Below are 14902 nucleotides of genomic sequence, written 5' to 3' on the forward strand. Positions count from 1 at the left end.
TTGGCTGATGTAGCCATTGTCTGTATCCTAAATGGCTCCCTCTTCCCTATAATGCACTACATTTGACTGGAGTCCTTTCGGGTGCCATTTGGGTTGCACACATTGTCTGTGGAGGCTTGGAGTGCTTCAGTCATCCTCTGGAATGGTGGGGACTATTAGCTATTGTTTAGTTTCTGTAATTGTATTATCTAGGTATCGTACTGTATGCCATGTTGTAGCCTACTGAGCCCCTTAATCAGGCACTGAAGAAGACTTGCTGTTTGATATTTATGTCCTATACCAGGGATCATCAACTAGATTCAGCCGCGGGCTGATTTTTTTTCTTGGGTGGATGGTCAAGGGGCCACAAGAAGCCCAAACATATTATATTTGACAAAACAGAATCATTTCAAATCTTGCTTAGATTTGTACACAAATACATACAGTGCCTTCAGAAAGTATTCCTACCCCTTGACTTGTTCCACATTTTGTTGTGTTACAGCCTGAATTCAGTCAGAATTTTTGTCTCAGCCATCTACACACAATACCTCATAATGACAACGTGAAAACATGTTTTAAGTCATTTTAGCAAATTTATTGAAAATAAAAAACAGAAATAACCATTTACATAAATATTCACACCCCTGAGTCAATACATGTTAGAATCACCTTTGGCAGCGATTACAGATGTGAGTCTTTCTGGATAAGTCTCCAAGAGCTTGGCACACCTGGATTGTACAATATTTGCACATAACATTCTTCAAACACTGTCAGGTTGCTTGTTGATCATTGCTAGACAGCCATTTTCAAGTATTGCCATAGATTTACTATCTGATTTAAGTCAAAACTGTAACTAGGCCACTCAGGAACATTCACTGTCTTCTTGGTAAGCAACTCCAGTGTACATTTGGCTTTGTGTTTTAGGTTATTGTCCTGCTGAAAGGTGATCTTGTCTCTGTGTCTGTTAGAAAACTCCAATAGGAGTTTCCCTGTGCGTAGCTCTATTCCGTTCTTATCCTAAAATACTCTCTAGTCCTTGCCGATGACAAGTATACCCATAACATGATGCAACCACGGCCATGCTTGAAAATATGAAGAGTGGTACTCAGTGATGTGTTGTGTTGGATTATCTCCAAACATAACACTTTTTATTCGGGACATAAAGTACATTGTTTTGCCACATTTTTTGAGGTATTAAGTGCCTTATTGCAAACAGGATGCATGTTTTTGAATATTTATATTCTTTATAGGCTTCTTCTCACTGTAATTTAGGTTAGTATTGTGGAGTAACTACAATGTTGTTGATCCAGCCTCAGTTTTCTCTTTTCACAGCCATTCAACTCTGTAACTGTTTGAAAGTCACCATTGGCCTCATGGTGAAATCCCTGAGCGATGTCCTTCCTCTCAGGCAACTGAGTTAAGAAGTACACCTGTATCTTTGTAGTGACTGGGTGTATTGATAAACCATCCGAAGGGTAAATAACTTCACCATGCTCAAAGGAATATTCAATGTCTGCCTTCTTGCGAGGCATTGGACAACCTCCTTGGTCTTTGTGGTTGAATCTGTTTGATGCGCACTGCTCGACTAAGGGACCTTACAGATTAAACACTATTACTGCGCACAGAGTGAGTCCATGAAACTTATGTGACTTAAGCACATTTTTACTCCTAAACTTATTTCGGCTTGCCATAACAAAAGTGTTGAATACTTATTGACTCAAGACATTTCAGCTTTTCATTTTTTAGTCATTTGTAAAAATGTCTACTTTCTACTTTGACATTATGGGGTGTTGTGTGTAGGCCAGTGACACAAAATCTCAATTGAATACATTTTAAATTCAGGCTGTAACACAACATAATGTGGAAAAAGTCAAGGGTGTGAATAGTTTCTGAATGCACTGTATATATCTTTATTATGCATGGGAATACTTTGGAACAGATCTCCAAAATAAAATCACTTGGAGCTGATTTGCTGGTGTTTTTACATTATTTTATGCCTACAAATAAACATTTGTCTTTTTGGGGAGCTCAGAAAACTGGGGGGGGGGCAGTTGAGGAACTCTGTCCTAAACTGTTCACCGCTGGTATATAACTGATATCCCACACAACATGTTCATTATGCAGAGATACAGCCTCTTCAATACTGAATGAAGAGGTAAATTGCACCTATTATCTAGTATGTCATAATGGAACATGTATTTCCCTACACCTACCTATTTGCATACTCAATGCACTCAAATGTCTATAAATGTGCTGTTCTTTTTCCCAGTCTCTGCCCATTCTGCGAGCACTGCATTATATCAAGAGCAATGCTGTTGGAATGCTGTATAACCAGTGGCTCTAGTGAAAATATATTAACCCTAGTATAATACACATTACCATATTATAGCCTACCCATATCTTCTAGACTTGCATACACATCATGTGACAACCTATGCTAACAAAACCAAAATTAACTAAGTGGAGGCTGACAAAATCACCAGAGTGTACTTTATTAAATTAATTTTGGTACTTTGTGTTGCATTAGAATCAAATAAAAATTTACAAAATTCCAATATATACAAAAATGTCAGGTTATTTTTTAACTCTTCAATTTACAATAAAATTAGTTTTGATCTGATTTTAATGCATTTTAAGCACTTCAGACTTTCATCACACAATGCAACTTACTTAAAGACCAATAATGAACAGTTTTTTAGTTTTTTGCATTTTTGTCATTTAATACATCACATACACCACACTATTTTAATCTGTATTACATCATATGTAACTGCCATCTTGTGGCGGCGACCTCCAGTCAACAGACACCCTTCACAATCAGGACTCCAAGAGGAATGTTCTTTTAACATATACATTTGCATACATTTATTTACAGTTAGATAGTTTTGTTTTTCAATTACTATTGTGATCCTCCATTTGCAACTGAGACACTAAGAACATCTGTACATTATGCTTTAGAAGTCAAACAAAATGGAATGCCATTATTCCTATGTTCATTCGTTACTGTGCTTGTACTAATGTGCTATAGGCTATAGGGGTGGCGTAGTATCATTCAGTATATCACTGCTATTCATCTACATTACCAGTATCTAATGTTGATGTATACCTCAGAACAAAACTCAAACAACAATAATGGACCCAAATCGCAGACAGGAAATAATAGTAGTTCATTTTGGGGTAAAAGTCAGGGGTGTCCATTTAAACTGTGAGCTTAATAGGTTTCTCTTGCATCATGGAGAATTATATCATAGTATAAGCACAGTAACTGTATCGAAACACAATGCTAGTGGGCCCTGAACAGAGAACTTTGATAAACCTAGAGCCCACTTTGATCATCATGACCACACATGGTGCACAAAAACAAATCCTTATGAGAATGAAAGAAATAAGACAAAAAGCACAAATGTTTTCTTAAGGCAAACGAAACAGATGTAAGCAGCTTAAATCGTCACAACCATCAATTCCTCTTAAACAATAAGTGGGTTTGCTGACAAGTGTCTTTTCCAGTCTGCTGTCTGATACACTTAAATCAAGTAGTAAGCAGAATATCCTCCACCATCAAAACACTCAACACCATATCATTTGTTTCACATTTCCACGTATGATCTTGGTAAGAAGATCAACACATGACCATGTATCAATGATGTCAGAGGAGGGTATTCTGTTCAGAAACCAAGTTGAGGTAGGTATATGTACAGTTTACACACTATTTCAGAGATGATGATGAACAATGGTAGTCTGAGATTCAACCCTGGATGTGCTAACGAACAAAAATAAAAATAAAAAGAATAAGACACCGTCCTGAAATGTTTCAAAGTGTTTCTGTATAGATGGGTTTTACAGATGGTGTAACAATAATTTCATAATTATCACCCACAAGACTAAATTAAATTATCTCACTCAGTTGTGACAACAGGGAAAGTACTTTCAATGTACTGATAATGACTCATTTGACCTCATCTGACCCTATAAAAGTCACTGACACATATTCATATTTGACACTAAGCTCAACCCTACTATTTCCTAAAAATAGAACAACATTTAGAAAAGGTGAAATTGTAAGTCTTGTCTTTTTATGGGTGATGTATAGGGGAGGCCACTGGGTGCTAATGTGGATGGGACTAACAGCAGTTGTTCGTATCTGTTAATTATTCTCAATATACATTGATACTGAGGAAGCCTATGTGGATATCGCTGTATGAGGACACATCTACACCAATATTCTGCAAAATATGACTTCAGTTTAGTCTAGTTGAGGCAGTGACCACAATAAATCAGCAACACTGGGACCCCCACTGAAAATGAAAACAGCAGTTGAAAGCAAACAACATGATATGAGCAAAACAAGATAAAATCTCATGTTAAAATGGACCAAATTGAGTGAAGGGAAGCACAGTGAAAGAGAGACATGTGCAGGGTGACATTAAGAGAATTATATACAAAATGTTTTATTTATGAGATGGAACCTTGCCAAGTGACCTTCAACGATTCACTAGTTGATGATGAGAAATTCATTTTACCTACATAAGTTTATCATCAGTGGCAGACCTAAATAAGAGATCCTAAATCGCAGTGTAGCCTTGTTTTTTGTTTCTTCCCCAAAATATGTAGCTCACATCCTCCTTATTCTTACAAAGGCTTTATAATTATTGACTTAAAAAGTGTGCTCTGAATTAAATAACCTCTCCCCATTGATTAAAAGATATTCTGTTGTATCAAATGATGACAAATATAGGTCTGGATATGCAGCCAATCTCCCAAATCCACTGGGCACGGATGTCAGTTCAACATTCAGCTTTGATTGATATTTGCAGTGGAAAGTCAACAAAACATTGAGGCCATTTGTTGCATTTTGGTTTTTAAATTGGGTTAAAATGAGACAAAATGTTTATGTGATGAGTTTGTGCTGATCCAATTAGTCAATTAGTTTAGTCCTGCGTATAGAAAGAAGCCTTTTGTCCAAAAATCTAATAAAATCTGCAAAGTTGTGTGTGCGTCATCCTGTTCTTTAACCACCATCCTCCATGCCACAGTGAGTGACAAAAGCCACAGTGTTGTGCCATTGATGATAATTAGCTCATTTCGAAACATGTGCTTTCCTCATTTTCACCGCGGCCATTTGGTTTCTGTCTTCATTCTAAATAAATCAAAGCATCTCATTTCAAAAGAAACTGGAAACAGATCGGTTAACGAGAGAAAAAAAACAGATAAGCGTTGTTCTGATAAGGAGTGCTGCATCAATTACTGAATGCTGCTCCACACTGAATCCAACTCAGAAGTAAACAGAGCTGTGGACATGATTTTACCAAGTGCTTCTGCATGTATTACCAAAAAAATACCTTTTTAGAGAGTCTCTTGAACTTGTAGCAGAATTCACTTCTGAATATTTAATGGAGTTGATTAAAACATACCACAGAACACAATGGAACAGACACTGTAACAAAGACAATTTGTGTGATGGAGCGGCAACAAGGCAAATTATGTGAAAGCAAAGTAAACCATGTTCAAATGAAGAATTACCCACCTACTAACGTATATGAATACTACAAATAATAAGACATTTCAACAAAAACAGTTGACCTAAAATGTATCTATACCATTCAGAAGAGATAAAAAAATCTAGCTCTAGCCGAACACAACTGGCACATCTTACTGAACTAATCAGGAGCTTTCCCCCTCAAATTGTCACATTGAATGCCACGATTTCCTTCTGTCAATGTGCTCTGTTTAATTCCACTGACAAGTTTTCAGCTTGTTTTTTTCTCTCCTCTTTGTCACCCTCTTCTCTCCATACTTCAAATGAACAAGACGTAAAAAATAAGCACTTGTGACCTAGAACTGAAAAAGAAGGAACAAACTTTCATTTTTGTGCAGACGCCTTTTCAAGATTTAAAGATACAATGTTCTTTTTTAGATATCACATCCACAGTCATAGTGCCTGGGGCTTAAGTCAGAGCACAAAGGTGAAACACTTTTTTTTCCTGCTCAAAACACCATCTTGACACCCTTCATGTTGGGTGTTGACAGTTACAATGATATCAGTGGTATACGCCCTAGAATTCCTCTGTGTGGTACTGATCTTGTACTGATAGGCTACAGCAGCATTTTGCACCATAGGGCTGAAGTGCACATCTCTAGTTCCTTGCACTACAATATATAGCTACAGACAAAATGACTACTGATTGTAGCATCTACGCATGCCCTCCTGTGCCATGCTGTGTCTCTCTCACACTCACACACACACACACACACACACACACACACACACACACACACACACACACACACACACACACACACACACACACACACACACACACACACAAACACACACACAAACACCCCCCCCCCCCCCCCCCAACACGCACGGATGGCAATAACATTTTCACATCAGTTACGTACAACGTTAAAAAGAATGTTGCATCTTGAATCTGACAGTACATCCTGCAGGTGCTTCAGGTATGAGAGTAGTTTGGCTGAAGTGGCTGTTCGTCTGTGTCCCCGTCTCTTCCTCTCCTCTCCTCCTCCCCATACAGAACAGGTCTGTGTGGCCCAGCTAGTAGACTGATCCTTATCAGCCGGATGGACGCACGGCAGCCCAGACCAGAGCTGCACGAGGCTGGACTGTAAATGGGAGCTGCCAGGAAGGTATTTGGCCTGCTGCCTTTTATCCAGGCGAGAACAAAGATGAGGTTTGTCCTTCAGTCTCTCCACAGTACATGAACATTTCGGTTTTATGTAGCATATAAACAGCATGATACCCGGGTACAGTACTCTTTCTTCAACATTGTATTCAAGTAAATAGTAGTTCTGCCCAGCCTCAATCTAGTACTGTCCAGTTACTGGCAGTCACAGCCACCGACCCGCAGACTCAGTTCACACAATCCAGTAGTTTCAGACCTTTTGGCACTAGCACAACATGGCTGATGACATCAGAACTTGGGACCAGTACACCTGTACAGTATGACAGACAACTCTCTAGTCATGTTGCTAATTACATCACAGAAATACAGTGGGTCAAAAAGTATTTAGACAGCCACCTTGAAAAACCTTGTGAAGACTTACAGAAAACGTTTGACCTCTGTCATTGCCATCAAAGGGTATATAACAAATTATTGAGATAAACTTTTGTTATTGACCAAATATTTATTTTCCACCATAATTTGCAAATAAATTCATTAAAAATCCTACAATGTGATTTTCTGGATTTTTTTTCTCTCATTTTGTCTGTCATAGTTGAAGTGTACCTATGATGAAAATTACAGGCCTCTCTCATCTTTTTAAGTGGGAGAACTTGCACAATTGGTGGCTGACTAAATACTTTTTTGCCCCACTGTAACTAGAACCATCCTAATATGTATCAGGACCATTTGATGACCTTTTTTTAAAGTCAATAACACGTCCACTGTATATCAGGGGATATTACTAGTATCTGTAAATGTACAGTATATCTTTGCAGATCTAAGATGGTGGTAGTAGAGATGATTGTAGATATTTGAGATGCCGTAGGTAAACAGGAACAAGCAATGACCCTATATTGAGTACTTTGGTACTTTTGTCATGTGAGGATTTGTATGGTCCTCTGCTTGGTTCCACCTGGTTGGCAGAGCTCAGACAACCTTCATAACGACCTGTTATAACCTATTATGAACCTTCATAACCCACCTACTATGAAGGGGCATGATGTCATTCATTGGAATGCTGCTGTTATTATGATAGACTATGGGGATACATTTGTATTTGTGTGTGCAATGGCCTTTTATTAAATAAGAGATTCCCTGACAGACGTAAGTAAAAACTACAAGAACAATAACAACAACATCAACCAAATAAAAAAAAAACTGTTTAGAAAACATGAATATATCCCTCTGTCACATCAACTAGTAAGTTGTGCCTATTCTGAAGTTGTAAAAAAAAACACACACAAAAAAACAGCTGGTGCACGCACACCCCGAATAATAGTTTGTGTGGAGGTGCTGACTAATGGCGAATAAACTATAAACTATTAAAATAAAGAAAGTTGCACACTCCATGTATAATCTCCCAGCAATTTAATGGGCATTTACCAACGTTTCGGCATCACTGTGCCTTCCTCAGGGTGAGGAAGTGTGCCTTCCCCTGAGGAAATCACAGTGATGCCAAAACATTGGTAAATACCCATTGAATTGCTGGGAAATTATACATGGAGTGTGCAACTTTCTCCATTCTGAAGTTGTAACCATGACAACCAACATCATGGTTCAATGCTAGTATGTATATAGAGAGAGTTCATAACGTATTATTGCCACAGTCCTGCTGTAAATCCAAGTTGATGGTAATCCTTTATTACAGTTGAACATTTCCATGGATCCTTCATCCAGGCAGCGGTGCAGGGCTACAACGTGGTCTCGTACTCTAGACGCTCCTGAACAGTAGTGTCATCTTTGTACTGGAGTCTGGGTGGCGTGGGGGAACTGTCGATGGCCAGGATGGCCTTGCGTATACTCCTGTCCAGTACGTGCCTCTCCCAGGCCGGATAGCGATTCCGACACAGGTCTATTTTGATGACTGTCTCCTCAATGCGTGGGGCACGGGAGGATGGCGTGGAGGGGGCGGTGGGTCTCACCTGAAACACGGGCATACAGCCGTCCCTCTCAGTGTATTTGGCGTCTCTGCCAATGGTGCCATCCCCCGAGATGAGGGGCACACCCCGATTGGACCTCAGCGAGTTGGTGGCCCCCTCGGTGGGCAGCATGAAGGCAGCAGTGGGGTCGTCCAGCACGAGGCTAGGCGAGTGTCCGAAGCGGGGCCCGTTGGGGTGAAAGAAGGCGTAGTACATGAGCATGAAGACGATGCCGGTGAGGAAGCTGCTGAAGATGACACAGAGGGCGGGGACGGCGAAGGCGTCGGTGCTCTGAGGGATGCGGTACAGGTACCACAGGGCACTCAGAGCAGTGTTCTCCAGCAGGATCACAAAGTAGTAGATGAAGAGCCGACACCGAGTACGACCCTCCTTCACATTAAACCAACTGAAGATGTAGATGATGCCCACTACCATGTCGAAGACAATCTCCTCCCATTTGGTGATGCAAAACTCGGTCTCGCAGTGGACTATCCAGAAGGTCATGAAGCACCAATGCAGGACGATGAAGATGCCGAAGTAGAGCTGGAACACGGAGGCGAACAGGGCGAAGGTGATGACCCGGGCAGCGATGGTGAAGAAATGCCAGCAGAACTGGATGATGACAGCCAGGTAGCTGATTGGCTTCTTGTCGTCCCGGGAGTCTCGCAGCGCTTTCTGATAGGATGCCAGGGCCCAGGCCAGAGACACAAGGGAGGCAGCCGCTGTCATTCCTAAGGAAACACAGAACGGACAAAAAAAACGAATTAGAGACACAGCCACAATCACATTTACAGGCATTACATATTGGTAGTAATGTGTGGAGTTTTCCTTCCTGTAAATCTGCCATGTGACGGCTTCTTAAATAATATACTATAATGTCACCAACGGAGGAGTCACAGAAAATGTGTGATGGAAAAATATATATTTTGCAGGAAGTATCTAAGAGCTTTTCAAAGAGCATTGCAACAACAAACAGAACCAGGAGCCAAACTCAAATCTTTTTGCACCAAACACAAACAAAAGCACATTTAGGAGACAAAAAACCCTTAACTAGTGTCGATGTCCGCATCCACACGGGAATCAAATTAAAAAAGAACCATCAAAATCCGTCTATTTAAGCTAGAGTTATCTCTTTCTTTGCATGGGCTGACCTTCTGAAATAGTCCAGCCACACAGACAGTATTGTGAAGAATTTGAGGCTGAAGAAATTCGGCTTGGTCCATAAGACCCTGTTCACCCCGCTACCATCCAGAATGCGAGGTCAGTACAGGTGCAACAAAGCTGGGACCGAGAGACTGAAAAGTAGCTTCTCCCTCAAGGCCATCAGACTGTTAATTGAATAGACACCACGAGCCAGCCTCCACCCAGTACCTTGCCCTCAACTTTAGTCACTGTTACAAGTCGGCTACCACCCTGTACTCTACCCTGCACCTTAGAGGCTGCTGCCCTATGTACATTGTCATGAAGCACTAGTCACTTTAATAATGGGACACTGCCACTTTAAATAATGTTTACATACTGTTTTACCCACTTCATATGTATATACTATATTCTAGTCAAAGCCTATCCTATTTAACTATTGCTGTACAGATAGTATTCTTCAGATATACTACATATTTCTAGCCATATACTATCCGTATTGTCTATACAGCCCATCACACATATACTATCCGTATTGTCTATACAGCACATAACTCACACACACACACACACACACACACACACACACACACACACACACACACACACACACACACACACACACACACACACACACACACACACACACACACACACACACACACACACACACACACACACACACACACACACACACACACACAAAGTCAGAAGTTTACAAACACTTAGGTTGGAGTCCTTTAAACTCGTTTTTCAACCACTCCATTTCTTGTTAACAAACTATAGTTTTGGCAACTTGGTTAGGACATCTACTTTGTGCATGACACAAGTACATTCTCCAACAATTGTTTACATTCAGATTATTTAACTTATAATGCACTGTATCACACCTCCAGTGAGTCAGAAATGTATATACACTAAGTTGACTGTGCCTTTAAACAGCTTGGAAAATTCCAGAAAATGATGTCATGGCTTTAGAAGCTTCTGATAAGCTAATTGACATCATTTGAGTCAATTGGATTTCAAGGCCTACCTTCAAACTCAGTGCCTCTTCGCTTGACATCATGGGAAAATCAAAAGAAATCAGCCAAGACCTCAGAAAGAAAATTGTAGACTTCCACAAGTTGGGTTCATCCTTGGGAGCAATTCCCAAACGCCTGAAGGTACCACATTCATCTGTACAAACAATAGTACGTAAGTATAAACACCATGGGACCACGCAGCCGTCATACCGCTCAGGAAGGAGACGCGTTCTGTCTCCTAGAGATGAACGTACTTTGATGCGAAAAGTGCAAATCCATCCCAGAACAACAGCAAAGGACCTTGTGAAGATGCTGGAGGAAACAGGTACAAAAGTATTTATATCCACAGTAAAACGAGTCCTATATCGTCATAACCTGAAAGGCCACTCAGCAAGGAAGAAGCCAATGCTCCAAACACTCCATAAATAAGCCAGACTATGGTTTGCAACTGCACATGGGGACAAAGATCATACTTTTCGGAGAAATGTCCTCTGGTCTGATGAAACAAAAATAGAACTGTTGGGCCATAATGACCATCGTTATGTTTGGAGGAAAAAGGGGGATGCTTGCAAGCCGAAGAACACCATCCCAACAGTGAAGCACAGGGGTGGCAGCATCATGTTGTGGGGGTATTTTGCTGCAGGAGGGACTGGTGCACTTCACAAAATAGATGGCATCATGAGGCGGGAAATGTGGATGTGAATATATTGAAGCAACATCTCAAGACATCAGTCAGGAAGTTAAAGCTTGGTCGCAAATTGGTCTTCCAAATGGACAATGACCCCAAGCATACTTCCAAAGTCAAGGTATTGGAGTGGTCATCACAATGCCCTGACCTCAATCCCAGAGACAATTTGTGGGCAGAACTCAAAAAGTGTGTGCGAGCAAGGAGGCCTACAAACCTGGTTCAGTTACACCAGCTCTGTCAGGAGGAATGGGCCAAAATTCACCCAACTTCTTGTGGAAGGCTACCCGAAACGTTTGACCCAAGTTAAACAATTTAAAGGCAATGCTACCAAATACTAATTGAGTGTATGTAAACTTCTGACCCACTGGGAATGTGATGAAAGAAATAAAAGCTGAAATAAATCATTCTCTCTACTATTATTCTGACATTTTACATTCTTAACATAAAGTGGTGATCCTAACTGACGTAAGACAGGGAATTCTTACTAGGATTAAACATCAGAAATTGTGAAACTGAGTTTATATGTATTTGGCTAAGGTGTATGTAAACTTCCGACTTAAACGGTACATACGATACCAGTCAAAGGTTTGGACACACCTACATCATTCAAGGGTTTTTCTTTATTTTTACAGCTTTGCACACTCTTGGCATTCCCTCAACCAGCTTCACCTGGAATGCTTTTCATACAGTCTTCAAGGAGTTCTCACATATGTTGAGCACTTGTTGGCTGCTTTTCCTTCAATCTGCGGTCCAACTCATCCCAAAACATCTCAATTGGGTTGAGGTCGGGTGATCGTGAAGTCATCTGATGAAGCACTCCATCACTCTCCTTCTTGATCAAATAGCCCTTACACATCCTGGAGATGTGTTGGGTCATTGTCCTGTTGAAAAACAAATTATGTCCCACTGAGCGCAAACCGGATGGGATGGCATATCGCTGCAGAATGCTGTGGTAGCCATGCTGGTTAAGTGTGCATTGAATTCTAAATAAATCACAGACAGTGTCACCGGAAAAGCACCCCCACACCATAATATCTCCTTCTCCATGCTCCATGGTGGGAAATACACATGCAGAGATCATCCGTTCACCTCCTCTGCATCTCTAAAAGACACAGCGGTTAGAACAAAAAATCTCAAATTTGGACTCATCAGACTAAAGGACAGATTTCCACCAGTCTAATGTCTATTGCTTATGTTTCTTTGTCCAAACAAGTCTCTTCTTCTTATTGGTGTCTTTCAGTAGTGGTTTCTTTGTAGTAATTCGACCATGAAGGCCTGATTCATGCAGTCTCTTCTGAACAGTTGATGTTAAGATATGTCTGTTACTTGAACTCTGTGAAGCATTTATTTGGGCTCCAATCTGAGGCTGGTACCTCTAATTAACTTAATTAACCTCTGCAGCAGAGGTAACTCTGGGTCTTCATTTCCTGTGGTGGTCCTCATGATTGACAGTTTCATCATAGCGCTTGATGGTTTTTGCGACTGCACTTGAAGAAACTTTCAAAGTTCTTGAAATGTTCTGCATTGACTGACCTTCCTGTCTTAAAGTAATGATGGATGGTCTTTTCTCTTCGCTTATTTGAGCTGTTCTAGCAATTATATGGACTTGGTCTTTTACCAAATAGGGCTATCTTCTGAATACCACCCCTACCTTGTCACAACACAACTGATTGTCTCAAATGCATTAAGAAGGAAAGAAATTCTTCAAATGAACTTTAACAAGGCACACCTGTTCATTTAAATGCATTCCCGGTGACTACCTCATGAAGCTGGATGAGAGAATGCCAAGAGTGTGCAAAGCTGTCATCATGGCAAAGGATGGCTACTTTGAAGAATCTCAAATATAAAATATATTGTGATTTGTTAAACACTTTTTTGGTTACTATATGATTCCATATGTGTTATTTCATAGTTTTGATGTTTTCAGCCTTATTCTACAATGTAGAAAATAGTCAAATGTTTTGACTGGTACTACCATTCAAAAGTTTGAGGTCACTTAGAAATGTCTTTGTTTGGCCTCCCGGGTGGCGCAGTGGTCTAGGGCACTGCATCACAGTGCTAGCTGTGCCACCAGAGACTCTGGGATCGAGCCCAGGCTCTGTCGCAGCTGGCCACGACCGGGAGGTCCATGGGGTGACGCACAATTGGCCTAGCAATCGTCTGGGTTAGGGAGAGTTTGGCCGGTAGGGATATCCTTGTCTCATCGCGCACTAGCGACTCCTGTGGCGGGCTAGGTGCAGTGCACGCTAACCAGGTCGCCAGGTGCACAGTGTTTCCTCCGACACATTGGTGTCGGCCTCCGAGGTCTGTAATTTTTATCATAGGTACACTTCAACTGTGAGAGACAGAATCTAAAACAAAAATCCAGAAAATCACATTGTATGATTTTTAAGTAATTAATTAGCATTTTATTGCATGACATAAGTATTTGATCACCTACCAACCAGTAAGAATTCAGGCTCTCACAGACCTGTTAGCTTTTCTTTAAGAAGCCCTCCTGTTCTCCACTCATTACCTGTATTAACTGCACCTGTTTGAACTTGTTACCTGCATAAAAGACACCTGTCCACACACTCAATCAAACAGACTCCAACGTCTTCTCAATGGCCAAGACCAGAGAGGGTGTAAGGACATCAGAGATAAAATTGTAGACCTGCACAAGGCTGGGATGGGCTACAGGACAATAGGCAAGCAGCTTGGTGAGAAGGCAACAACTGTTGGCGCAACTATTAGAAAATGGAAGAAATTCAAGATGACGGTCAATCTCACCTCGTGGGGCATCAATGATCATGAGGAAGGTGAGGGATCAGCCCAGAACTACACAGCAGGACCTGGTCAATGACCTGAAGAGAGCTGGGACCACAGTCTCAAAGAAAACCATTAGTAACACACTACGCCATCATGGATTAAAATCCTGCAGCGCACGCAAGGTCCCCCTGCTCAAGCCAGCGCATTTCCAGGCCCGTCTGAAGTTTGCCAATGACCATCTGGATGATCCAGAGGAGGAATGGGAGAAGGTCATGTGGTCTGATGAGACAAAAATAGAGCTTTTTGGTCTAAACTCCACTCGCCGTGTTTGGAGGAAGAAGAAGGATGAGTACAACCCCAAGAACACCATCCTAACCGTGAAGCATGGAGGTGGAAACCAAGTATCAAGTATCAGGGCCAAGTATCACGAGATCTTGGCCAACAACCTCCTTCCCCCAGGAAGAGCATTGAAGATGGGTTGTGGCTGGGTCTTCCAGCATGACAACGACCTGAAACACACAGCCAGGGCAACTAAGGAGTGGCTCCGTAAGAAGCATCTCAAGGTCCTGGAGTGGCCTAGCCAGTCTCCAGACCTGAACCCAATAGAAAATCTTTGGAGGGAGCTGAAAGTCCGTATTGCCCAGCAACAGTCCCGAAACCTGAAGGATCTGGAGAAGGTCTATATGGAGGAGTGGGCCAAAATCCCTGCTGCAGTGTGTGCAA

The 14902-nt window shown here is 41.3% G+C and overlaps 1 protein-coding gene across 3 annotated transcripts in view; it reads right to left on the reverse strand.

Moving 5' to 3' along the window:
• Nucleotides 1–8353: 8353 nt before the first annotated feature.
• Nucleotides 8354–14902, reverse strand: part of LOC139377331 (XK-related protein 4-like) — a 79665-nt gene continuing 73116 nt past the window's right edge. Inside the window, exons 3-4 of one of the 3 annotated variants that reach the window (XM_071120351.1) lie at nucleotides 13503–13527; nucleotides 8354–9303 (exon numbers count right to left, since the gene is read on the reverse strand). In XM_071120351.1, the coding sequence (XP_070976452.1) occupies nucleotides 8354–9303; nucleotides 13503–13527 (975 nt within the window). Of the gene's footprint in view, nucleotides 9313–13502; nucleotides 13528–14902 lie in introns of all 3 variants that reach the window. The other 2 variants (XM_071120352.1, XM_071120350.1) reach the window with 2 other exon arrangements.

The sequence above is a fragment of the Oncorhynchus clarkii genome, chromosome 20, assembly GCF_045791955.1.
Source record: "Oncorhynchus clarkii lewisi isolate Uvic-CL-2024 chromosome 20, UVic_Ocla_1.0, whole genome shotgun sequence".
In the NCBI taxonomy this organism is placed as follows: domain Eukaryota; kingdom Metazoa; phylum Chordata; class Actinopteri; order Salmoniformes; family Salmonidae; genus Oncorhynchus; species Oncorhynchus clarkii.